Source organism: Branchiostoma floridae, chromosome 1 (genome assembly GCF_000003815.2).
Source record: "Branchiostoma floridae strain S238N-H82 chromosome 1, Bfl_VNyyK, whole genome shotgun sequence".
Taxonomy (NCBI): Eukaryota; Metazoa; Chordata; class Leptocardii; order Amphioxiformes; family Branchiostomatidae; genus Branchiostoma; species Branchiostoma floridae.
In genome coordinates this window covers 15,472,628-15,499,769 of record NC_049979.1, presented here as the reverse complement: position 1 = coordinate 15,499,769, position 27,142 = coordinate 15,472,628, and the positions used below count along the sequence as shown (strand labels likewise).

Here is a 27,142-nt window from a genome sequence, read left to right as displayed (position 1 = left end):
TGTCCACAAAACTCTTAGGAAAAGAGTAAGCTTAATAATGTGCTAACATTATCTCACTTGGATGTCCGCAGGAAAAGCTGCTACTCTTGTGACATGCCAGATACAGGCAGACACAACTGGTCAAACATACCCACCAGACACGGCTCACAGATAAGCACATACTATCAAGAAATTTAGAGATCCAATAGCTTAAAGGAAGTGTCAACATTATCCCTTTGTTGTGGCTAGATGTCTTCCATGATTTATTTTAGACTTCAGATTAAACCGAATGTCACATTCTGCAAGGGCTCATGTTTCACCCTTCGGATTATGAAACGATGCAAAGTATTTTTTACAAGATCTAACATCTCGTCAGATGCTGCATTACCTCACACCAGACACAGGAAAGAGTTACTGACATGAAATGAAATGAGGTGTATTTGATAAACAGGATGAGGCTGCCTTGTTTTGCTAGCCTTGATCTAATCTCTTTTGGCAAATGGAGAACTTGATCTAACTTGGAGTCATTCATTGCATTGGTGTTGGCAAAACAGTGATAATGTTTTAAAAAACACTGATAATGTTGGATTGTATGTTGGATTAAATGTATTTAAGTTGCCTGGGTACCATCCTGGTTTGTTTACATCTGATACAGACTATTGGAGTGGGCATAATGGAAGGTATTCAGGTTAGCTTGGAAGTCATACAGCTTCTTTTGGTCAACTTTCACACATTTGAAAAATGTTGCTTCCCTCTAGATTGTTGCGTCTGTCTGTCATATGCAGTTACATTTGTTTGAGATTCCAAATTTCCTATGTTTTTCAAAATTCAATGCACCAGTTCAATTTCTTTCTTTATTCCTTCCTCTTTTTGTACACTTGAAATATTTACGCAAGAAAAAAACACTGTCTGTTTTTTAGCATGTAATTTAATGGCGGCACAGAGATACAATACGTTAGGATATGCGACATGTACCATGGAGTTTTTACATATTCTCTACAAGCCCACAAGGTGTCACCATATTTACAAAGTTAGACACATAACCAGCTACCTGCCCTTTATACATTGTCATTTAAAAACAAACTTTTTGAAGCCAAGAATTCCAAAACATATTTGACAAAGATAATAAGGTCCTATTTCATGTGTATGTAACTGCAGTAATCTTTCGATTGTGCTAAAATACTACCCGTATGAGCTTTTGGAGGGGTTCAGATAGCAGTGAAGTGATAATTGTAAATATTTTACAATAGCAATTTCTTAATGATAAAACAATTGTGCAAAAGTGGGGAAATGTGCTGTGTCCTGTTTGTCTGCCAGGCATGTCACCCAGGCTTGACTATAGCTCAGGCAGTATGAGAAGATTGCTTTTGTCTAGCCTTGCATTTGCTTCAATTCATTCAGTAGATCAAAGGTTTAATGTTTTACAACTATATATTCAATTTTTATATATCAAGAGTATCTTACATGTAAAATTACTGTAGTAGTGGCCACACACATCCTCAAACATGACAAAATCCATCTATTCACGCAATTGTTAGCTACCCTACAAACACACTATCACCAAGTAAAAATAATAATCTTTCCAAAATACATACACATAGGCAACATCGCATAGAGATTTCACAAAGTATGCATACTATAGACCAGTTTGTAATGGACCCCACACCTAGATTTTAGTAACATGGATAGCTGTATTGTGTACAGTTTTCATTTATCTGGGGGAAGATGGTATCCTTGACAACATCTGTTGCCATGGAAACGATAAGCAGTTGTGTATCCATGGTTCCAGCATCAGGAGGACTCACATCAACCTGCCAACTGGAAGAGAAGAGGAGGAAAACTGTTAGACATCAAATATCAACTTAATCTACTACCAATACAGAAAACTAATCATGTTGGAAAAAAACTTCTCCTACAGGAGCATGCAAACCACAGTGAGTGTGTGCAAGACAAATGTGAGAGTTATATCTGATTTTCTTTCTCAAGACTGTGAAGTTATCTTAGATTGGCAGGGTTTAAGGATCCATCCTAATGGTATCCTGGAAGGGTACATAAATGGGAAAGTCTTTTATCGGCTTTCAAATAAGCTGGCCCACAACTTCCTTCTAACAGGAATTCCCTGGTAGTGAAATTACTGGGACTCATGCCAGGATGTAATCAAAGATTTTGTTGAAGGTAAAAGGTATTGACCAGTGGCACTCATTTCTCATAAAAGAGGAGCCCCAACAAATTATGCAAGCATGCTGTAGACAAAATAACGTTCATAACAGTACTACTCACACACAACACATGGACATCTACGAGTTAGATCTACTGATGAGTGTTTTGGTACAGACATTTGTGCTTTGTTATCTATCCCGGAAGGTGGGAAACTACTCTCCATTTAGATGTCTAGATTCGGCTTGCAGAGATGTACGAGAACAAGCCGACTCCACACATCTGCTTGGAGCTACGCGAGCATGCTTGAGGGATGGCAGGGAGGGGAGGGCGCACAGGTGTTGACACGGCAGACGTTATTATCACAAGGTTCTCAGGACGGGCTGCGTGTGGGGATCGCTAAGAAGCCTTCTTACAGTCCCAGATTTTACTGGTTTACACTCTTGTTTGTGCCTAACATACAGAGAGAATTCTTCTGTTCAATGCAATGTTCTGCAACCTGTGCATGGTTTCAAGGTGAAAATTGCGAAACTTCAAAAGGCGTGTTCTTGCACTGCCTGGCGTATACATACATCAGCAAATTTAGCTAAGTAATCCGAGTGTTTTATAGCAATTTCGAAGATAAACCACAAGCTATCTTCAGTTCCCCATGTCTCAGTGTTCCTCTACTGCCCAAGACATGGCAACACAGTTGTTCATGGGTCGCATCTGATCACGTGATTAATACAGCCGACTGTTGCAGAACTAGAGTCGGTATTTTGTATCCACATCAAGGGCGTTCAACAGCCTTGTCAGATACAAGAACCACGCAGAACAGTGGTTATATCTGGACATAGCCGATGCAATAGAGAAGACGTGAGGAGTTCAAAGTGTCCAGCGATTTCTATCTGGTTTCTGCTCTTTGTTATGGTTGTGAAAAGTCGCCATGACCGCCCGTCATGACAGCGGGTTTTGCTTGCTACCTGCCCCTATACCTGCATCCCCTCACCTGCGAAAATGTCCACTGGCCATACTCACTAAAAGGGTTCGGCCCTCTTCGCCGACCGGAATTGGCTGACGCTGGATTACTTGTTGAATTTGTGTTATCTGGAAATAGAGAAAAGAATAAAATGTCGCATTGGATGAAAACGGTTCGAAAGTGTCGCTACCGCTGAAATTGTGTGTTGGGTACACCCGAGCAGATGACCTTTATATTTGAGTAGAATGATTTGCTAATGAATTGATTTATCACCGATTGGCTAGATTTTATATTATGTTATACCGATGCCTTACTGGACATGGTGCATTTCTGGTTGATTATTTTGTATTTGGCTGCCCAACAGCAGCCCCATGTGATAATGGTAGTGTGATGGACATTTCTACTGTTGCGTTTTGAAAAAAAATTTAGTTTTTTTTTCTAGAAACTGGTAGATGCAAGGGGTCAATGCCCTGCCTTTCGATGGCAGTTAGTTGGCGTCTCACCACTGGAAACCCTCCTCTTACGTACGTATTCCTGTGTAATCGTCTGTGTAAAAAAGCAGTGACAATGTGCCTGCGCCAGACCCCTTTGTTGTTGAACCAGAAATCCTACGTCGGGCCGAATGTGTCTGGTAAGTTTCTTACAGACTCCCGCAATTTACGCGTTCAATCAAAAGGATTAACCCCCTTCCCTGGGCGCGCCACTTTGTGAATAGTTGTTGTGAGCTGTTCAGATTCCCATAGACATTCGGGATGTGTCCTATAAATTGTGTTAAACCAGAGATTAGCAGCTAACATCGCCTGGTTTAAACCGGCTTACATCCGGCAGGGTGGGCTGACAGACGCTGGAGTGTCTGGGACGTGTCTTCTTTGATAGCAAAGAACAAATTACCTTCCGTCCTAAGTACGTTTGGTGACAAAGAATCACAGTGTTGACTAACAGCCATTCGACTCATGCCGAGCTTTATGTGTCTCGTTTGTTGGACAGGCGTAAATTCTAGCGTCAAACGACGTCTTTTGTGTGAGAAGGTACGGGAACGAATAACCTCAACGGCATCAATGCTACAACGTTGTACATGTGCTATAGCGAGAACAGACTTTCAGGAGATAAATCATCACTAATTATCCCGAAATAATGGCAGTATAATCAGCTGATACCGTAGTCGCCTTTTAGCTAAAATAAATGCCAACTGCAACAAGGTTGTTCAACTCACTGTGTTTTATAGAGATGGTCAAATTTAATTTTCAAAACGAATAGAACTTACCTTTTTCTATTGTACACCTCAGAAATTCATCCAAAGTGAGTATTTGATCTTGGTTTGCATCGCAGTAGTCTATGAAGTTCCGACTGCACTTCTTGGGTCTGGTCTTGTTGCGCACGTACTGCCTCAGCACTTTGATCTCCCGTTTGTTCACCTCGCCGTTGCTGTTCTTGTCCAGCACGGAGAAGTACCACCGGACAACTCTCTCTTCGAGAGAGTGGGTCGGGTCTGGCTCAGGGATCCTGAAATGGAGGAAAGATACTCCTAAATCACAGTCTGTCATGAGATCACACTGTCTTGTATCCATGTCGGTAGGTTTCATTCTTACTGGGTGAGTGGCTACGCTGATAAACTCAACAGCCAGAGGTCATGGGTTCGATTCCTGCCGTTTCTGGCTAGACGGTTTTGGGAAAGGCACTTTACACGACTTTCCTCACTCCACACAGGTGTAAAATGATGTGCTTCTCCCACGTACCAATACCGTGCCCTAGACACAGTGAAACAACAACCCACTGCACATACGGTGTCAAAAAGGCTATAGAACTACCTTTAACTTTTCACAAAATTACCATCCACGAGACATTTTAGGCTGTTGAATCTCAACATGCCTCAGAGTACAGACCAGCTGGACAGATCAGTAACCTGATCCTTTTGTAACGTAAGATCTCAGGTCTGATAAATGTGTTCTACTGCCATAAAATTCCATTACATCTTCTATATTTCATCTTACTTCTGTTTGACTGAAATAAACTTTTATCCTCCTTGGTTCGACTTTCTGAAGCAGTGTAAACAATAGGTGAAGCATGTAAGAAGGTTTTCTGTGTGCATTCTTATAATGTCAAAGCTCACAGGGTATGAGCTTTTTAGTCAGCTTGCAAAGTGCCTATATCATGCTTTCCATTTGTCAACACCCTTAGGATCCCCTTAGTCCGCACTGAACCGTTTAGTCCATCACGCTTTGTGGACACGTTGTGGTCATTCGGAGAAAACTGATGGTGATAATATGGTCTCTAGTGCTGTAATGTTCGCGTACTTTCATGAGTGAACTTTGGATTAACCTAAAAGTTAGTCTGATCATGTGAGGACATAAGGCGTGTTTTGTGCTTTATTCTATTCATGAATTGATACAGATGTTTGTATGCCTAGGAAAACAGGTAAACTATATCTGTTTGTTTGTTTGTCTGTATATCTGTTTGTTTGTTTGTTTATTTATTTACTTGTTTGTTTGTTTGTTTGTTTGTTTGTTTGTTTATAGGGCCAACCGTGAATACTGGCAGGACAACTGTACTATGTGTGCGTAGAGCACGTACGATTTATTTCTGATCTCCTTCAGGCCAGATGCAGCCTGTCTAAGATTGCACAGGACAGGTGTTCTCTGTTGGTCCAGGTGTGCAGAAGCTCCTCTCACTTGAGAAACAATAAGGACGGGAGCAAACAGCCGCATGGACGTCTCAGGTGTGGACCACATGGCCCGGATCACCTTGGAAGGGGTCAGCTGTTATTTTCTGCAAGGTCACATTTTCTACGGCAAGGTGAACATTAGGTAGCACTCCTCGGTCCACAAATACTGGCACGTTCAAAATTAGAAACATTCCATCGCGTCCATGTAAGATGAAGAGCTGCGGCCGTCAAACTGAGATGCTTAATGCTGGTGTTTTGTCCCGGATGGAATTGAAATACATTTAAACTAATGTGTTGTGATAGATTCCTTTCTTTCAGTGAGCATAGGATCAACTATCTCCAGGCTGAAATAGACTGTCCGCTCTATAGTATCGAACGACATATGATGCTATCCTGACATGACATGGCTAATATTGACTTCTCTTAATGAACCTTCTTTCCCACTGTTCACCACGCCGACCTCTTTTCAACCCCAAGTTTACCGGAAAAATTCTGGCAACAAGTATAGAAATACGCCAGGATATTTGCGCTGAGAGCGGTGTATTTGCTCTGACGAGACGGCGATGCAGAGGCGAGCTGTCCTTCAGACAGCCTGTGTTTGAAGACGATCACTCAGACTCGCAGTTGAAACTGTGCGTGACGTAGGTGACTGCACTCTTCTTTTGAGAAAAAAGTTGTTTTATTTTTGCAACTGTAGATCTTATCGATGAGTTTGAAAGGCTGAGATATCTCCTACAGTATTTTCCTAAACTGCCCCCATTTCTGTTGCGCAAGACCATGCCAAGGGAAAACACTTCTTTCTTCGGTACAAAGGGATTGTCAACACTTACAACATTGGCAACAAGACCTATAGGAATTTTTCTCAAACACCACTGCTTAAAACTCTTGTACTTAAGAAAATCTGTAGAGGTCTTGAGCCCCGCCCTTTCTAAGCAGTTACCCCCATCTCCCCATGCGCGAAGTTATGCTTCCCCTCCAATCCTATATCCGCTACTCAAGGAAATAGCCTGAAGAAAATACACCACCTGATGAACATGTAGCTACGAAACCATAAGTTGTAGACTGTAAGTTTTATGACCACACACATACATGCGTCATCAGACTAGAGAGTGCACTCACCTTCCCGTGGTGTCGGGGGCGGCCTCCACCATGTCCGTACTGAGTGCGTCCAGCAGAACCGTGTTGAACCTGTCTTTGGCGGCGCCTGGACACTCTGTCCGCACACACAGGGAAGAGGAGGGAAAACGTTAGCGAGGAATGACTGCATTCTATTAGCTGTGTGAAAGATGCTGACTGGTTCAAGACATCGTGCCAAACCTAATCTTCTGCAATGTAGATATAGAAGGTAGACGGTACTGTACAGCGCTGAGAAAGGGCACAGAAAATGCTTATTGGCGTGTAAACGCCCAAACGCCCCATAAAAGCTATTTATATAGGTGATCTTTGGTGTTTAACTCGGCTTGTTTTAGTACCGGAGTTGATGGCATGAATGCTGGTTGAGGAGACGGCAGAACTAGTAGCAGGCCCTGGCCGTGGCCGGTGATATACGGTATTTGTGCTCACATCCGGCGTATGTTTGTTTAAATGTCTGCTGTAACCATTATCAGTTTGGCCCGGCTGGGTTCCCAGTCAGTACTGTCGGCCCCACTTTCCACTGGTGACGTAGTAAATAGTAGGAAAATGAATAATTTACAAAAGGAATCAACTTATCAGAGAAAGTTTTCGAGCCAAGGCACTGAAGAAGCCACACGACGAAACTGACGTGTTTGTGTGTTGGCTCGAATAAAGTTCCACTAAACGAGATGATGCGGCTCCAACGTCTTTTCTAAAGTTGTGGCGTAAGTGTGTGCGGTTGGCTTGAGAAGTTGAGGTTGTCCTTTCCCACGTACTCCTACGTATCATAGAAACTTTAGTTTGCACATGCCCCAAGGACAAATGAACTTTCTCTAACTGTGGTTGGATATTCACAGCGTCATGGCAACCAATCTCTACTCTTCCTGCAGCCGCCAGGGGAGCCTGATAGAGACTACAGTATGATGTGCTGTAACTATTTCATCTATGTCACAGTTTGTTCACCCAACTACAGACGTCTGCCGGGAGAGCTGACAAATGTGTGTGAACATTTCAACTTAGTGGAAAGTACACAAGGCAGCAACCGAGCTGGACGATAACCATGCAGAGATTTGTTCTGGCTATTTTCCACTTATTGTTTGACAAAGCCCGTTCAGATTACTCAACCACCGCTACTTTCAGAAACGTTGCAATGTAGCCAGTCCACCAGTTCGGAGACCAATAAGAATAGGCTGAGTTAACTGTCGATGCACGTTTTGCGGGTCTGTGGTTCACCTCCAGAATTAACAGTTATGACTATTAAGTTACCGCGATCATGCAGAAATTGAAAAGGTACATGTGAGTGCATGGTTACCATCGGCACGGTAACGTAATCAGCATCGTCTTTAAGTTAAAAACCTCTCTGAACATATCGCATGATGTGACCATGACGGTGCCACCATGCTCAGGGACAGCATCAAGTCTCACAGAGTCTATTTCTGAAGGTCCGAACCTTCACTCAAAGGTGATGACCACGTGTAAGATAAAGGAGCTGTGGTGCCCAAAATCAGGTCTTCCCTGTCACTTCAAAGTACCGTCCAGGCCCTGTATACATACAGCTAGGTTTCTTTACTGGTCAGTGATGAGTGATTTACAATGTGCCGTGTAGATAAGAAAGGCAGGGACTAGTCTCTACCGGCTGTACGCCTCGGGCAGACGCATCTGCCGAGCGTTCTCAAAGAAGGGGATGTCGTTCAGCGTCACATCAAATAACGAGTTGGCAGCAAACGCTTGACAATTCTCCATCTCTTAACATAGGGGGCGGGGGTAAGGACCCTCGCTTCCCTAAGGGGGTGAAGCTAATGCAAGCAGGCATTGATGACTCTTCCAACAAACAGTATCGTGACCTGTTCTTGATATCTTTGCCGTGTTTGGCAATGGACTACAGCTAAACGTCACTGACCTATCATGCAAATCTGGAAAGCGAGGATATATATATATATTATAATATATACCTCGATCTCACTGCTAGTCACGACATACGTTTTAAAAGAGAAATCTGCGTTTGATTTAACGGGTTGAAAATGAAGACAGAGAGTGTTGTTTCTTCTGTCATGTTTAAATGCCCTGTCTGTCTGCTCTCGTTCCGGACCAGTAACAACGGTCAGTGCCCTTCAGTTTATCTACGGTCAATAGCGTTTGAGTCTGGTGGCTTCTTGTGGAAGATCACTATGGACCCAGCCTGAGTGTCAACCCAATTAGATTACCTGAGCTCCCATACTCGCACCTCACCAGCAAGAGTAACGAACTAGGATGACCCTTAGGCTACTGCCTTTTCTTATATTCTTCTGGAAACCTTTTCCTTGCGGTTTAGTGCGGTGTCTAGTATGAAGGCCAGAGTTGGAAAATCGCACGATGAAGTATGGGATTTTAAAGGCTTGATCATGTCGACGTCTGTCCGCCATTGCCACGCCATGGTACATCATAGCACAGAGATGTGACCGAGGCTGAACTTAACGGATAACGTTCACCAGCCAGTAAATAATGACTTCCAAGTACTCGGGGTGGAATCATTCCAAAAAGTACATTACAGTGCCAATTGTCTACTTGCGGGGTACGTCAATGGGGACATTGTCATCTGCGTGATGTCTAGTGTCATGCAGCTGCTCCGAATTACTTTTCTATTACTGGGAAACATGCAACAGTCTCGTCCAATCGAAAAGCGTTTGAAGATCTTCCATTGATTTCTATGGTAATAGAATGTCGCCTTTAAACACGTTGTGTCTTCGAAGATGCCAATGTACGTATCAAGGCGCCAGTAGTTTTGCATTTTAGTGACGGTAGCTGATGACGCGTTTTTTGGGCATCCCGTGACACATATATCTGATTGATTTACATCTGCAGGGTCAAAAGTCCGTGAACTTTACCTATGGTGCTCTCAAGCCGCCGCGACCACTGTGTAACTTCTGCACACCACCAAACAAGATGGAAGGCAGACTTCAGACAGACTTCATCCTCTTCCTCAACAAGCCTGACCTTTTTGTGGAAATCAACTCTACCACCGTGGATAGACATCACGTGTACAACCTCCCTGTGCTGTCCATCTCAGTACCTAGCACATGTATTTCTGAAACGTTTTAGTAACGCTCATATCGACCTGCTCGGCCCACTTCTATAGGACGGGATAGTTGGGCAGTCAATAAACGACCAAAAAAATCATTGCGGTCATTGGATGATCATTGGCCGATATCAGGGATCTTTCAAAGACCTTGGAGCAAGGACTTGGAGAGATCACTGGAGGGGCTCGGGGACTATCCGGTGCTCACGGAAAGACCAATGGTAGGTTTATTAAATTTTGGACGCTCGATGACCGCTCATAGAGCTCGTTGAACGACTGAGGCGACAGGAAACCAAACCAACGTGGGAAAGTTATATCAACTAATGGCCTTTAAGTCTATCTTCTAAGTAAACGATCGGAACCTTGAAGTTGTTGAAAGAGGTCCCCTGACGTCCTTGACGTTATATTGGTAACATGCGTAGTACTGTGGATTGCGGCCCTTCTTCTGAACCAGAGGGTGGGGATCCGGAGTTCTAATGTCGGGCTTTCATGGCTCTCCCGACTAATACGCGACAGGAATTGGTTAATAATCATAGGAACAGGACATTGTAACGTATGGCCCGTCGTTAATTGCACTTTCTGTAATTTCCCGAATACATCAAACCTCTCTTTCTTCTTATGACCACTTCAAGGAGAATTTCTTATGAAATACTAGACCGAACCGTCTTTCATTTTCAACTAGATAGTTCTATCGGCCTTGGCCGCTCTTCCTAGTGGCTGTTGAATGACATTGACGACGCTTTGAACCCAGCCGGAGCCAGATAAAGGTCCATATGAAGGTTGCACATGTTTCCCCGGCGTCTCTGTTCCTGGTCTTTCAGCCGGGGCTCAGGTTTTACACCCGCTGACCTTTCCTGTCGCTGGCTGACCCCATTTACACAGTTTACAGAACTTCGCAGATTTGATCCATCCGCCCGTTAAACACCCGAGCCGACAGGTTGTGGTCGTGCTCGAACTGCCTCTACGTTACAGACTAGAATAGTAGAAATCGGGATCCGGATGCCAGGGATTCATGCTGATTGCTGCTTAACGTCTCCGATATCTTACCGATTTCCACAAGTTTGTCGCACCTGGACGTGTCTAGTGGAGACTAGGATTGCATTAAGTCACGTGACCCATTAAAAGTATGTAAATGTTATATGTACCAGAGCAACGTATCGGAAGTTGTACAGCAAACAAAACGAAGATACAGCGTCATTACGAACTTGTATGTACTTTTTGAGGTCTGCCTGCCAAGAAGCAAGGAAAACCCCAGGCTTCAAGTGAAGCGTCAGGTGTTTACCGTCCTGGGAAATATGGAGTACCTACAGATTACAAGCACACTTTGGGTGCTGGAAACGTTTTCAGAACTCGACGATCATGTTAATTCTTTAACTGGTCTAAAGACTTCCACATCGAGATAGTGGATTACAATCACCAACTTTCCATCCAAAGGCATGTAGTAACTTATATATATTATGGCAATCGAACAAGATACCTTTAAACTCCCTCGGTGGTAAGGGCGTCACAGGTTTCCTCTCTACGGACATTGGGTCGGACACTTCTGGTTTCAGCATCATCCCCTCGGCCCCCTCGCAGTCCGGCATGCTGTGCTGGGTGGATGTTCCCGGGATGGGTCGGCCTGTGGACCGAACCACGCACCAGCAGTACCCAGTGTCCTTGTGGCACTGCTCAGACTTGTAGCTACCGTCAGGGTTACACTCCGGGATGTACAGGCCCGTGCCCGGAGGACTCCGTCTCTGGTCGTCCAGAGCCTTCTGGCGGTCCAGCTCACAGCCTTTCACTGGAACAGGGAGCAGAGAGGGTCATTTCAGCTCAAGACAGTGTTAGAGGTAGAACATGGACATTGTACGTACCTAGCCTTTTATCCAGTCGTATTATAGCTCCCGAGTCTGTCCTCTCAGCAGATAGAGACTCGGGAGCTACATATATAATACCGCAAATACGGATGGATACCAGGCCACGTTGCGCTTGACTCTAGATGCATGTGGGCGAGAGACTTTAGAGAAATATACTGTAAGCCAGCAAATAGCCCTGTTAGCATGGAAACTTGCTCATCTGTACCCCGGACAATTTTTCAATTCTTTCCATACATTCTGTCGCAGTAAGGGATAGAAATAGATTTATCTCATGGATTGGTTGATCGATGTCTGGAACAGCCTAAATGTACCAATTAGTGTCTTAGATAATTGTACACGACATAGTTATGTTACAAAACATATTGTTTTCCTGTCGTCTTCTTTCCTCTTCCTCTGTCAGGAGCCAATCAGAGCTTAGAACTGTGTCAGCATATTAGCTGTATATGGTAAATATGAACATTTTACTCGCACACAATGCCATAGGGCATGCCTAGTGGTATAGTTGACCTGATCCAAAAACCAAGTATTTTTTTTTACTCTAACACAATACTATTGGGGGAGCATAATTGTATGGTATGGTGTGCGAGTAGAAATGTCACAGGGAAAATGTTCTGCATTTTCGCGAAAATGTTGTCTTTCGAGTTTGTATAACATTCGTCAAGTCAAGAATGTGATATATGACAGACGCCACCAGACTACAGGGCCTATAGGTGTGGTGTTGTGGAAACCATCTGTCTTCCCCCGATCACCCCGGTATCAAATCTCTTTTCATCTTTTAGCACCCGTCCATACTTTGTGAGATTCAATTCTCTTCCTTGACTCGAAGACTTGGGCGATTGCCCACACCTTCAAAAATCCTTGAGACATTCCCTTGGGCGTCTGAGACTCTGTAGGTCGGTGGATAAGAAGCTCCTCACCTAGTTCTCAGCTCAAACTGGCCTTGTCGCTTTCAGTGTCGTCGGGTAGATGATCAGGCAACTAACATTCTACTTTGCAGATCAAAGGCAGTAGACCTGTGACGGTAGATATCAAAAAGGACGTGGATCCCTGCTAGTTTTGTGATTGACACGGCCAGTTACGACAGTGAAAGTACGCACAAGTAAACTGAAGAAAAAAATCGTATAATGGAGGACTTCAGTTGAAATCATGCTTACCGGACCCTCCCAAAGTTGGATTTCGCGACTAACGGAGCCTGACTTGCTCTCCCGTGCGCGCCCAACCAAGTGTGAAATGCGATTTTGACACCGATCTGTACCGGATTATTATGGGCTGTCCGAACCAATATCTGAGCACATCGTTTACAGAGGATGTGGTCGGGCGGGAGACGCCAGAACCTGCGGAGCGTTCAGCACTAGTGCCCGGAGCAGTGGCGACACAAATGTTACCAATAACGACTCTCTCAGTAATAACTGTTGTATCCAGCGGCGGGCGCCAGGGTTTCCGGGCAGCGGTCAGGTTGAAGTGAGAGATCTGTTTCAGATTGACCGTGGGACGCTGCGAACTGCTGGCTGTTGCCCTCCATTCACAGAAGGAAAAGACGCGCTTAAAGTTTTGTTACTCTGTTTCTGGACGTGTTAAATAGGCTGATTTACGTGGTGCTAAACACGATAGGTTTGCCAACTAGACACAAAATTAACGACTCTCACTCTGTACTTTTGGTGCAGGTTGAATTTAAGTGTCGCACACACACACACGCGCGGGCGCGCGCACAAACATACACACATGCGCAGTCGAACACAAATGTGCAGTTATGGACGGACTGAAGATCAAGCCTGGTATTGGAATTAAAACTAAAACTAAAACTAAAACTCTTTTTTTTAGATCATAGTGAACTGCAATGAATCTGCAGTACCCGCAAGTCAGTCATAATTACACACAGTTAGCTGACTTATGAGCTCGAGCCTTTAAAATCCACTACAAACAGGTTAATCCCACGTAATCCATGAGGAACAGATACATCTTTGTATCTTTAGATCCGAGAGGTGACAAGAAGGGCACCAGAAGTTTGTCTCGCTGTACGTGTCAGGATCGCGCTCATGGCAGGAGGTTTCTAACACCGCTCCTCAGGCAAGTTCAGGCTCGTTGGTCCCTGACGATCAAGGACAGCTGAGGCAGGACCCGCCGGCTCGACAGGTCCCATACTGCGCCTCTGGAGAAACCTAGCGACTTCAGCATACCTCCGACCACATACCTTCAATTTGCATTGCAATCATGGGGAAAATTGGCGTCCAGCACTTCTAGCCTCCACAAGGCTCCTCTCTGGGACACACAAACCGTTCTGATTAGCCAGATTAGATCGACGGATTTGCCAGAGGAGTTAGCCGGGAAAGCCCAGCCGTTTCCGCCAATTTGTACTTTTCATGTGGCCTTCAAATATATGATAGGGATCTGGTGGTGGCCACTAGTCAAGTAAGGGAGGAAAAGAAGTCGAAAACTCTTCTTTTTTTTCTTCAGCATAAGATACTAGTAATTCTCCTCACCTAAAGCGGCAGCGGTTCTGTTGCTGACTGTAGGTTGTCGCTTGGTGATCTGTTTGTTGGAGAGAGCTGGGGCAGCAGCGTCCATCACTGAGGAAGAAGAACAACAAGAAGGAAGCGTGCTGACAAGCCTGTCATTGTGATATGTGGAAACATGCCTCTGTAGTAGTTTCATAAAGAAGCCATCCCCATTACTGTACGTCTTATTGTCACGTATCAAACACAGTTGACGAAACAAAACTTCTGATCATTTGTGTCAATACATGGCTGTGAAAATCGGACCATGTTTAAAGCACAACTGGGTCGATACAATACTCTTTCTCGACCAATATTTGCGAACAAATTATCTTAATCAACTTAATTCTCATATTTTTACCCGACGGCTAATAGCAACCAGCAATGTAACAATAAAGAATAAGTATTATATACAAAATTCTCCAGAGTGTTTTGGTGCACTATGTTTGACGCAGTGGAAGACAAAATGTCCGACTTTGATACCAAAGTGTAGTAGCGTGCATGGCTTTCCTTTTCTTCGGCTGTAACAGATGATAGCTTGAATGGCATCTTGTGACTTTACTTTTACTTGCTCACTTCCTGTAAACTCTATAATTTTAAGCCTTACGATCAGTGTACTGTTAGAGTTCCGAATTTTCTCAACTGAATTCTAACCGCCCGGTTCTAACCTACTCTACCCGGCACGGTGCCGGTGTGTTAGGCTGCAGCCGTTCGTCGTTCAGATGGAATTCGCAGATCAACAACGTGATTACCGGGGCTAAATGTCGACATCAACACGAGCTGAGAGGTTCTTAAGGCAAAGTGAGCTGCTCTGAAAGACAAGGCCTTCCCCGCTGCCTGCTCCGTACCTGCGTCTTCTCACCTGTCAACGGACTGAGCGGACGTCGTTGGTACTTAAGACGTTGTTGTAACAAGCTCTCTATCGCTCGACAAAAGATGTATCGAACAGGTTTGGCCAGAAACGAAGTGTTTTCCGGCCAAATGTTACACAAACTTGCAGTCGAGAGACGCTACAGTAATGACTAACATATGATGGTGGCGAGTTCAGAACTACACCCCGACTTTGAAGCGTAGCCAAAAGAACAGCGCCATATTTGTTGACAAATTTTCTCAGGCTTACTTGTGCGTACCTTTTAGTGCACAAACATGAGAGTCAGAAAACACCTAGGCTATGAACTTAGCATCCTCAGTCACAGTAAATCTCTTACACCCTAACACGGGGTGTTCAGTCTCTCAGCGTCCGTGGTATGTTTGGAATTAGTGAGACCACTTTCAATGAATTCCTTAGTTAAAAGTCTATTTCCTTATCTCGGTATTTTAATGATGATTCATCTCGCGGGTCAATTGATCGGGACAGTCGCAAGCGATTCCAGACAAGATACCTGCCTCCCGTGCCGAGGTTCTGATACTATCTCCTGACATGTTGGAAAATAATCCCCTCATCTCAAATGGTTCCAAGTGTAGGTGTGCGTCTGTATTAGCCTGGTGTCCATCCGTGTTCAGCGTGCGTGCGCTTCCGGACGGCCGCTACCTCACCTTGTTGGCAGGATAGCGACTGTTTGGAAGCGGATCAGCTCTGAAGAAGGCTGGACGCCAGGCTATGTCTGTGTGGGATGTTACACGGAGAAGTCGGGAGAGTTTCGTTACCTTGTGGAGCCGGCTGGAGGTCACGTGTGGGCGCCGTGGTGTGGTCCTCTGCGTTCAGCGTCAGGAACAAATGGAAGGGGACTACCATTACGGGTGTCATTTGTATCTACCCTGCTGACTCAACATATTTCATTTGCACATGGCCCGGCATAGAAACACAGGGAGGAGGGAGGGAGAAAGTGGTTGTGGAAACTATAAAATCAACTTAAACTTTCTTTCTGTATTTCCTTTTTATTAAGAGACGTTGTCGAAATTTAAATCCTTAAATTTCCTTCTAAACAAATTATTTTCATCCTTCTAAACAAATTATTTCCTTCTAAACAAATTATTTTCATTTCCCGTTTCAGGTAGGAAGAATGATCTACTGTACTAAAGAATACTTGGAGGTTTCTAGTCCTCCAAACCCAGTCGTGAACGGACTTTGTTATGAACGTCGAGAAAGCAGAGGGAGGACTTAAGACAGAGATACAAGTGGATGGGTTCAAAGGTTGAATGTCTTCCTTCAACGGCATTTCTTGTAGTTCTTTTTCCACACGGAGTAAATACATCATGCGTTTCTCACGTGGCTTTTTTCATCGTCACAAATGTGATTACAATCTTGATCAGCCAAACGTAATTAATTCGTTAACAAAGACATGCGAACATTTGACACCATCCATACACCAATAAAGAACAGGCAGGGGTGTTCCTTCTGGATTGCCAGTGCCAATGTTCATAATGTAACAGTCAACTCACTACAAAATGAAAATCATTCGCACTGTCCCGAAGAAAATCACCCTGCCCAATTCCCAAGATGAATATCAAGAAAATGTGACAAAAAAACAAGACATTCCTAAATGTAATGAAGACTATGAAAAACTACAATATCATGCAAAACTAAAAAGGAGAAAATCAACAAAATGACAAAGAAATCGACAAGAAATATGACAAAATCATGGATGAAATGACGACAGAATTCGATAATACAACGTGAATAGATACTTACTATCTGGGACTCCGAGACACACTGACCACTCTTTCTTGGACACCTTTTTACTCTTGTCCATGTCGCAATATTTAGTAAAGGTCCTGGCGCAAGCCCGCGGCCTCACCGCCTTCTTCACCGTTCTCCGCAGTAATTTCAGCTCCTTTCTGTCCAGTTCACCGTCGTTGTCGGAGTCCAACTGGCTGAATTTCCAGTCCAGAACGCGGCGCTCCTTGGACGCGGAGGAGTCCAGGTTGAGCGGGGCCTGCTGTGTGGGGAAGGGGAGGATGTCCAGCGCCGAGGCCCCGGGGAGCGGAGTGGGTAGGCGGTTATACTCCGACTCGAAATAGTCGATCAGGTTGTCGTTGAACTCGCCGCGCTCCTCCGTGCCGCATCCTGCGGGAGACACAGGAACGGTTTGTTCTGTATAATGTCAGTATGGTGGAGTGAGTTTCTGTCACATGGTTCATGTTTCCAAGGTTCTGCCAAGTTTGGCCCAGAAATGGTGGAGATCAATATCACATTTTAATGTCATGCGTGAAATATTGCGACATGCCCAGTACATTGTCTTACAATATACAAAAATCTCTATCATCATTTATCAACTAGATACAACGAGCAAATGTAATTACATAAAGAGATATGATAATACTTATACTGTAATGTACTATATATCAGTAGATACAAACGATACATTATACATCACCAGTGAACGAGTTATTTGCATGCATACTACAGAAAGGCAGTCTTGAATCTCTGTACCTTTGGATCCTTTCCGTCCTCGTGTTGGGCGTCTTTGTCTTCCGTCTCGACCTAGATAGAAGAGCAGAAAAGTGCTCATCAACTGTCACAGATAACCTTTTACAGACAACATCATCAGGGACATGCAATCGCATGACTGTATCGACAAAGATAACAAAAATAGTTGTCATAACGACAAACCGTTGATCAAGAGCGCATAATGCCGTATCACTGTCTTTATCGTACAATGTCAGTTCAGATCACCGTTACGTAGGAGCTGAACGTATTTGCCGTTGAGCACCCTCAACGTTATAGTACGTTTTAACATATATACGACACAAAACAACAAAGTCACGCCCAAAGGTCAGTGACCGTAGCCTATGAAGTAAAGAAGAAGACCGGAGTAAGACCGTCTCCCACGGCCGGTGAATTTGTACTCCTTCCGCCTCCTCCTAACCGTTAAGACGTGCAGAACCCCACCTTGCCGCGGTTCCTTGAACTCCTCGAATGTGCCTTGTCCCATACCTGAGCACGTAGGCGTTTGGTACCGAACGGAGGAATTGGGCACGGGCTTCCCGTCGCGGGTGACGCACCAGCAGTAGCCGGTGGACGTGTGGCACTGCACCTCGGCGTAGCTGCCGTCCTCGTTACACTCCGGGATGAAGATGCCGACCATGGGCCGCCGGTCCAGCTCCTGGGCGTGAGACCGCTCGCGGTGGCACCGCCCCGCGTCTGAAACAGTCGCAGGTTTGTGTGTGAGTGTGTGAAACAAGCGACCGTGATCAGAACATCTGGGTCCACCATCCCTAAACCGGGGCGGGGGACGCCACAAGAAGCCTAACACATTTGCTCCACTCCTTGATTACGTGTCTATCACTTATATTCACCTTCATTTCAGAAATAACGCATGATCGCTGAATTTCCGGTAAGCGAGTTATTTATCCTGGAGAAGTAAACAGGTCAGTTATCCTAAATAGTCTACTTGTACTAGTACTCTTGTTATTGCGGACTAGGTCAACTTTGCCATAGTGCTATTTAGCAAGTTCTGATTAAATCCAATGAATTGAATTCCGATGTGTGATAAAATCATGAACACTCCAGTGAACAAAAATAGTGGTTTCAATTTTCCCCATGATGCATCGTGGTTTTCCCGTGGGAATATGGGTACCTTTGCACTTCCCCCTGTGCTGCACCTCGATGCTCCTCCCAGTTTGACATCTCGCCCGCTGCATCTCACAGCGAGAGTTGTACGTCCTGCCGTCAGTGCCGCAAACCGTTCTCTTCATCTCCAGTGTACAGTCGTAATTACATTCCTGGTGCTCGTCCAGGTCTCCGATCAGTAGATGCTGCACGGGTATGGAAAAATGAATAGAAATATACAGAGTGATACAATTGTGTGAATATTACGATCTGCAATAAAGGTCATTAGTTCAACGTTTCTGTACCGACGCGGGCAAAGCAACAACCCCTTGGCCTTTCACGTCGTACATGTGGTCTACTACAAAAGGATTCCTGGTAGAATAGGGCTGAGGTGGAAACGTTCACATGATTGATAGGCAGACACTGCTGGGGACTCCTCTTTTTTCTGTCGCATCCAAGGTAAACACGTGACGTGCAAACAATCGTAACGACACTGAGACATGAAATGTCATGGAGGATATAGTTTTAGCAGCGTTTGTCTGTCTGTGTTTTTGTCTTATTTTGACAATGATCTACGACAAACGGTTGTGTCACAAGACAGACGAACTGTCGATGTCCATGACTGACTGTCCTAATAATGTCAACAAAATCCACTGTCGTGTTAAACCAAGGAGCTTCTGATAAAAGCTCCTTGGTTAAACCCTTGTCGTGCGACTTCTGTGCGACAAGGACCTGAGACCCCAGCCCTCAGCACAGCTGCGAACACTACCCCGTGAGTGACGTCCCCCTGACGTGAGCACGCCAGGACGTCACCTCTACCTGACACATCCAAACACTCCCGTTATCAACCCTCTTGACTTGTGTTCACTCGGAGGATCAGCCTGCTTGACTTGTCTCACCCCGTACTTCCCACGGGACGCAGAGGCGAGTGGTCCTAAATAAACCCGGCTAATCTCAGTCTGTCCACGGTCAACAAGGAGTTTGTCTGAGGCAAAGTTTGGCAAGCGGTTGGGCTTCTAAATATCTCATTGAATATACATGTATCTGTTAGGATATAACTAAAAACGTGCATGCTCTTTCTACGTAATGGCATGTGCACCTTTACCGTTCGTTCACTTACAAGTTAGAATGTGGGATTTCCTATTATAGATTACAAAACGTAAAGTCGAAATTTAAAAATGAAGTTCTCAAATTTTAAGACACCATGTCATGTTTGTAAACCCTTTTTTTATTCACCAGGCATTTCAAACCTTGACAATGATACACGATTATCTTCAAAGTTACAGAAACAACAATATCAGACAGTTGTAGTGACTCAGAGATACTAGAAAGAGAGACGCATTTAGAGATACATGCCGCGCTAAAAACGATGACGCCGTTATTTCACACGACCCTCCCTTTTTTCACCCCTAAGAGGATACTGTTCTTCACAATAGGTTTGCAAACTTATACAATATTCGGGTCCTGGCGTGTCCACAGCTGAGAAAATTGGGAAGTTTTGATCCCCTTGTAATGTAAACCTCCCAATGTCATGGAATAGGGGCTTGTGTGAAGGATTAAGCCGATTACAGACAAACACATCGCCTAAGCCTCTTCTCGCTGCGGTGTGGCGGTCTCACGAATATGCATTGAATCTGATGCCATGGACAAATAGAAAACCCTTTTTGATGTGCTGTTAATTTGTCTCGATGAAGAGGTCGGTCGGGTAGATGGAAGGACTGAGGGCGGACGCCGACAGAGGAGCCGCCGAACTGAGAGGCAAGACTCAAGGAGTGAGGTTCCGTTCTCCAGGAAGAAATCGAAGCTCGCTACCAGAGACGTGTTTATTTTAGGCGAAAAGTGAACCCTCTCGGAGAGGGAGCTTATCTGTCTCATCAGCCCTGTGCTAACAGGTTTGTCAGTGATCGCTCGTCGCCTATGGTGGGGTATGCCTTCCGTTTGACTACTCCAGCTCAAAGTACGCCAATGTGCCAGGCGAGCGCACACCACAAAGATGTGTATTGACTCTAGTTTATACTGACAATAGATACAGTTTCTCTTTCACATTTAGTAAATAGTGCCCTTTTGAAACCTCGGCTATGAAAGGACCACGCACTTACCGTACATCGCTACGTGCTTGTGTTTCTCACACGCACACACAAAGAACTCTTGTAAGCACCCTCGGCCACTCAATTATAGCAGATAAAAGATCACCAATACACACTTCTCTGTCCGTTATCTCCAGAGATACACACAAGAACACAACAATCTATGATCAGTGTGTATTGAAGTCTTTACAGGAGTACAGTTTTGTTCACGAAATATCGTTTTCCTTGTTTTGTTGCCGAAGCACAGATGCAATGGGTAAAGCGCACCCGGGCCTGAGCAAACCGACATGGAAATCAGAGCCGCGATAATTTTGACATTGATAAGTCGGAAATGAGGAATAGTGAGGACACACGTGTATGCCGGGTCCAGGTGGTGCGGCCTGATCTGCCGCGAGCCGCATGGCAATGTTTGTATGGTTTATCTAACCAAACAGACACCACCTGAACTCACACTGCTGGGGGCAGCGGATCCTGTACCTGCGCGGCGGAGTGGCTTTCACCACCCCGGCTTAGCTTTCCCAACAAGGCTTCATCCGAGTATCAAGCCGAAGGTTGCTGAATAGGATCGGATATCTTACCGCTGTTGGGGAGGTTAAAAAGGCAAGTCCTTCCACCGTTTGACAAGGTATGGGTGGCTACGGACGAGAAAAATAAACCCACACTGCGGTTGTCGGTTCGGTAAGACCGTCGTATTTGTATGCTAGACCACGTCCCGCTTCATAATTGATGTACCTTGCAGCAGCCCCTATACTCCTGACAAAACCTAGCTGTCGTCTGACGAACACGGGAACCGAAGCCAGCGCACGGTTCGCAAGTCCTTGCGGTCACCCCGATAAATAATTCATGTCAGCTCGGGAGCACATCTGAAAAGCTGGGGCGCCGTGATGGATTGTGCCCAATTCTTGCTATTGTTTTGTGTGCTCAGTTGCGCAGAAGAGCCATCGTTACTCTTCCCACAGCGATAGGACCAACCGTACATACACACTGCGCTCATCTAGGAACTGGACTTGTGACTCCTTGCATTATCCTTTCCGGGCCAATGAACTAAATACTCTCCAGACCCCCATCCCAACAGAGATGCGGGTAGCAGAACAATTACGTCCAAAGCACCAGTAATACTGTATAATACACCCCTGCCTGTCAAGATGTAGATGTCTTAGGGGGATAATGTCATGCCTACGCTCCTGCCATACATATTAACACAATTACGTTATCTAAATACCATTAGTCGATATAACTACATGGAGACCCCCTATAATGAATATCTAATTCATGGTACTGTGGGAAATCTAGACCATGCTGCGGCAGTGCGTCTGGGAACGTCCGACACAAGATCTTGTTGCCCCAAAAAGCGGGACCTTGGCGAAGGGCGAATGGAGCCGCTGAGAGACCTTAGAATAAACTCTGCGTTAGCGTATCAGCCGCTGTGGGTAAACATTGGAGGGACGGGACAAATAAACGGTGTCGCAGCCGATTGGAGCCGTGCTGTTGGCGGCCGATATCCTCCGTGTGAAAATGGCCGATACGAGGTGCGAAAATCATCATCGATAGGTTCGATTGTAGGGCCCGATAAGGTGGATCATGATAAACTCTTCCCGTCCGCCGGCATGCCGTGTTCGCACACAACTCGGCAGCCTGCCCCGTGTGCTTCGCCTGTTTACCGGTAAATATTTTCCTTCTGGGATCTCATGTAGATATTTCGATACGCAGATGAGGCACAGTTGAGTTAAAGAGACTGGGATTTTATAAAGGCTACAACAAGAACACATGGGTCTCCTGCATGGGGAAGGTAGGGAGGCCAGTGTGGACGGAGTTTTCTACAAGGTTTCTACACCTAACACTCAAGCTAGCGGATAATAATCGCTACCAGAATCAGATAGTATGTGCACCGCACACTCACCCGTATGCTGGTTCTGTCAGCTCTCTGCGACACCACAACCTCCAGGAGACAGAAGAGCAGTAGCGCCCGCGCTAACAGCCCCATCCTCCTCCCTGGCAAGCTCTCTGCTATTGCACTCGGCCGACGTCACAAGCACTCCCTCGTAAAACTGCCCAGCACCCACTCCGCTGGCTGGGAAACCCTCTCGCGACGACAGATTCCACAGTTTTCACCACCACTGGGCAGAGCCCGGCCGATCCAGTCTTCTGTTGTCGCCCTGACGCTGTCGGTATCGAACCCGAAGCAGATGGGCACCCGAGACTAAATGCCTTTGTGCGGCAGGAGTCCGGGGTTGTGATTGGCCGAACCACAGCCCTAATACACATGCAGATTCATGTTCTCAATCGTCCGCGTTCGCCGGACTATAGAACAGAAAAGGCGGCACTCTGAATAGGCGTGAAGGGGGATCAACAAGACAACACGGTCATTATCACCACAAATTAATCGACTGTCCGAGGGATTTTCCGTGTCCTGCGGCAAAAAGTGACAATCCGCCTTCTGTCATTTAAATGCTAATCCAGCCGGAACGTCCCCGAAGTGCTCGCTGTTGGTGGACTTCTCTGGCCACTTGAGTGTCCCCTAACTCAACTATGCCTTCTCTTGTGCTACAGTCACATTCTCACCGGCACTAGAGGCCGACTGGATATTCCTAGCTAGAGAAGACAGTAAGTAAACAGTTCGGATATCTCATAAGCCGGAGAAGAAATTGGAACCTAATGGGCCACTGATTCCCAACCAGCGCTGCCAACCCGGGCGACGGGAAGTTAAACGTTTTGTTCGGAGCTCGTTGTGGAATTCTAAGTCACGTTTACATAAAGGGGGGGCGATCAAGTGGAAATAGGTCAAGACTTAAAGAGTCTCAAGCACCACGGGATCTTTCAGCGGGCGTTTGCCAGCCCACTTTTGTCTTGAGAGGAAATACTTGGGATTGACCTCTGAGTGGCGCATTAAGGTGACGTCACGACCAGGCCGTGTGAACCGGTGTGCTGACAGAAGCCACCCGGTTACCGTAAGACGGCCCCGGACTGTTTAGGTTACCTGCACGAGCGCCGCATGAACTTCAGACCCAGTAGGCCATGGGCGCGTCTGGGCCATGTCGCCGTGTAGGCGGGTTAAGGAGCTTAATGTAATATTAATTGTCGTGTATTGGCTCAAACAAGGTGTGGGTCAGATCGGCTGTTGCGCCACCCAGTCTGTACACGCTGGTATTATGTATGGTGGTCTTCGTTATACCCCCCTCACATTAGGCGCGATTCGATCGGAAGACTAGTTTACGAGCTCTAAATGACATTTTCGTGAGTAAGACGTCCGGTGTTCTCACGATCATCTTGCGATTTTTAGGGATCGCCGGCAATTTTCAGGAGTCTTACGACGGTCGCGGTGCAGCGAAACATGTTCTTAACATAAGCGACAAGTCGCAGGAGATCTCCGAGATCGCAGAGCTCGTTACCGAGTCGCAGATCGTGCGTGCAAATCGTACGTACCTCGCAAGGCTATCGGTTAATAGTCTTGCGTCAATCCAACGATTGAAGACCGATAGGCGAGCACAGACATAGTTGTTAATCATCGAGCGCAAATCGGATGGCGAACGCCCGTTAGTCGGGCGACGTTCGGGCGACGTTCACCCGACTTCCGATTGTTTACAAAAATTGAATTTCTGGGAATGTGAGGGTAATTCTAACATTGTGGCCCCTGTGGTAGTATGTAGGCTGGCTTTGTGACACACTTCCCTTTCTTGTGCCATTTCTATTATGCCCGCGCATTAAATTCATTGGTTAAAAAGATTACGACAACAAAATAAGCAACATTTATTGATCTCTTTCCTTTTTTGAGGAACGTTTTGTGTTCCCTTGTCCACGTGCAAGAGGTTGGGAGGTTCATTATCATAGATTTATTCACCGTCGATCGCACAAGGCTCGCTTATATGTGAGGGGGACAGATTTTGGGTGAATAATACGCAAGACCATCTTAAGATCTTAAAATCAGCCGACCTTCGTGCGATCGCGAAATACGCCCGAAGATCGTATATAATGTGAGGGGGGTATTACAACACGTGTTGATAAAGCTAGGTTCAACGTAAAACTTCAAGTGGCTGGACTTATTTTCTACGGTGCTTCTTCTGTCAGGATACAAACACAGGGGAAAAGCCTGAGGATAAAAACTTACACTGCATATCTGTATTGATTATACATTTTTGTCCTCCTATTATGTTTGTTCGTCTGTTCACATAATTGCAGGTGCTTATTGTCTGAAAACACCTAGGCCTATAGATCGGTGTGTTAGATCATGCGTGTCTACCCGGAAACACCCGGAAATACCTCGGTCATTCTCTACCTTCAAGTGTGTGACTTTGTACAATTGCCCATGACTTTGCTTTGTCCACTGTTTACGCATTGCCGGTTTTACCGGCCACACAAGTCGCTTTTACTTTAATTTTGGTCATCAGTACAAATGCACAAAAAATTAATGAAGGGAAAGAGGAGAGGGGACGCTCAAGAGTAAAAGAATAATGCAGTTTCTAACTGAATTCAATGTCATGAAAAATGTTATCCCAAGTGCGAAATGCAGTTTTCGTCCCAACGAATCATGTGCAAGGACACACACTTTTCATGCATCACTACATTATTGAGTCAGGATGTTGATTTTTTTGATAATTTTATCATTTGTGGACCCTATGCAGTTCATGTAATTTCTAGAACACCCTCTCTACATTCACACAACAATAAACTTGACATACCAAAACGGTGCGACATTTTTTTCCTGTAAAGATGTATAAACAATATACATATCAATTTCTCTGGGATTACTGTGGGAAAATTCCGTTCGTCCCACGTCAGACCCATTCCTAAACAAAGCCAGACTCAGTGGGCTGGAGATGTCACGCAAGACGCACCCACTGTACGTTATAGACTACCACCGGCTTGTAATTCGGAAGGGAAACATCTTAACCTTGACACATTCCCAGTCCTGTTAGATTTTATCTGTAGCAAAGATGTGTACAGGAATATCAGCGTCTTGTAACACTATTCCATCAAGTCTTTCTCCAAAAGTTATAATGCGGTAAGCAAGAACTATAAGCAGTCACTTCCTTAGTAGCCTGTGGTTTGGTATAGTTACTCGCCATTCAATAAAGCATAAACGTTTTAAAATTTGTTTCAAAACAAGTAAGTGACTGGCCGTCATCTTAGTAGAATCATCAAGGAAGTTTGGTCGAGCGCAGGATAGACTTCTTCACAAGGCCCCTTTCAGGTCTGAATTTTGAAATGAAGGGGCTGTGGACAAAACGGTCCTGTCAGTAGTGACAAACATCATTGACAGGATCATCCCATCAATGGTGAACATTTTTAACTGTTGATAGGATTGTCCTGTGGACAGGACATCGCAGGACATCCTGTCAGCAGCGCAACATGCAAAATCTTCTGTTATTGACAGGATGATCCTGACAATAGTGAGAATTTTCCACTATTGATTGGATGATCCTGTCGATAGCCTCAGGGACAGGCATATTTGAATTGTGAAAATGATCAAAATACATCACAGAATCTATCAGTTAATATAATTGCTCACCGGTGACCCAGGTGGCTCTTATCTTGACTTATCTTGGTCTATTCATTCAGACCTTAGAATTGCCGGGCGATCGACAGCGCCACCAGTTCAAACTGACCACATAATCTCCGAGCAGATGTTAGGAGGGGAAGCGGTTCATTTTCGGACGGTCCCAGTTTTCTTTCACGAGGCTGATTACGCTTTGCGGGAGAAGGCGAACAAACCTCAGAAAAGAAAGGACAACAAATGAATCATTTCCTAAACCATTTGTCAGTTGTCATCTCCTTTTATCGCACTCACGGAGGCTTCATGTTCCCCGGCACCCACGGTGCTTACCCCTGCATCACGGAAGAGGGTTGGCTTGGCCGGGAGCCCAGTCCGACATTCGTCATCACAGCCTCACGGCGCCCGTGGGTCCCGCCGAACGAACATAAACATCAAGTTCGAATTCAAAGTCAGGTCTGATTTGTGACAGTGACAATTACGACTCAGCCGGTACCACACCCCTGGCGCCTCCGCTGACACGTGTGATCTAGCCTCTTTGATTTAACTCAGATCTGACTTAACACCAAACAAGTTTACTTTACGTATAAAAAGGTAAAAAGTTCGACTGTTGATGCGTATGGTCCACGAAGCGAGAAATAATAATTCAATCCCGTGCTCCCTATAAGCTCGTTGGTGAGAGCGTACTAGCATGAGAGCGAGCGTGACGAAGCCCAGATAATTTCCAGACAAGTAGTAGTAGTATTTCATTAATGCCTGTATAACATTATAGTTGTAAGTGCACGTGACTGCCTTGCTTT

The 27,142-nt window shown here is 45.3% G+C and overlaps 1 protein-coding gene across 7 annotated transcripts in view; it reads right to left on the bottom strand.

The window, feature by feature from the left end:
- Positions 1-879: 879 nt before the first annotated feature.
- LOC118412270 (SPARC-related modular calcium-binding protein 1-like) overlaps positions 880-27,142 on the bottom strand; it is a 30,742-nt gene continuing 4,479 nt past the window's right edge. The window contains exons 1-12 of one of the 7 annotated variants that reach the window (XM_035815039.1): positions 22,755-23,689; positions 18,796-18,973; positions 18,108-18,359; positions 17,649-17,699; positions 16,908-17,309; positions 15,923-16,003; positions 14,264-14,350; positions 11,402-11,707; positions 6,876-6,969; positions 4,359-4,597; positions 3,125-3,222; positions 880-1,797 (exon numbers count right to left, since the gene is read on the bottom strand). In XM_035815039.1, the coding sequence (XP_035670932.1) occupies positions 1,786-1,797; positions 3,125-3,222; positions 4,359-4,597; positions 6,876-6,969; positions 11,402-11,707; positions 14,264-14,350; positions 15,923-16,003; positions 16,908-17,309; positions 17,649-17,699; positions 18,108-18,359; positions 18,796-18,973; positions 22,755-22,838 (1,884 nt within the window). In that variant the 5' untranslated portion in view covers positions 22,839-23,689 and the 3' untranslated portion in view covers positions 880-1,785. Of the gene's footprint in view, positions 1,798-3,124; positions 3,223-4,358; positions 4,598-6,875; positions 6,970-11,401; positions 11,708-14,263; positions 14,351-15,922; positions 16,004-16,907; positions 17,310-17,648; positions 17,700-18,107; positions 18,360-18,795; positions 18,974-22,754; positions 23,690-27,142 lie in introns of those variants that run through there. The other 6 variants (XM_035815059.1, XM_035815067.1, XM_035815011.1 and 3 more) reach the window with 6 other exon arrangements.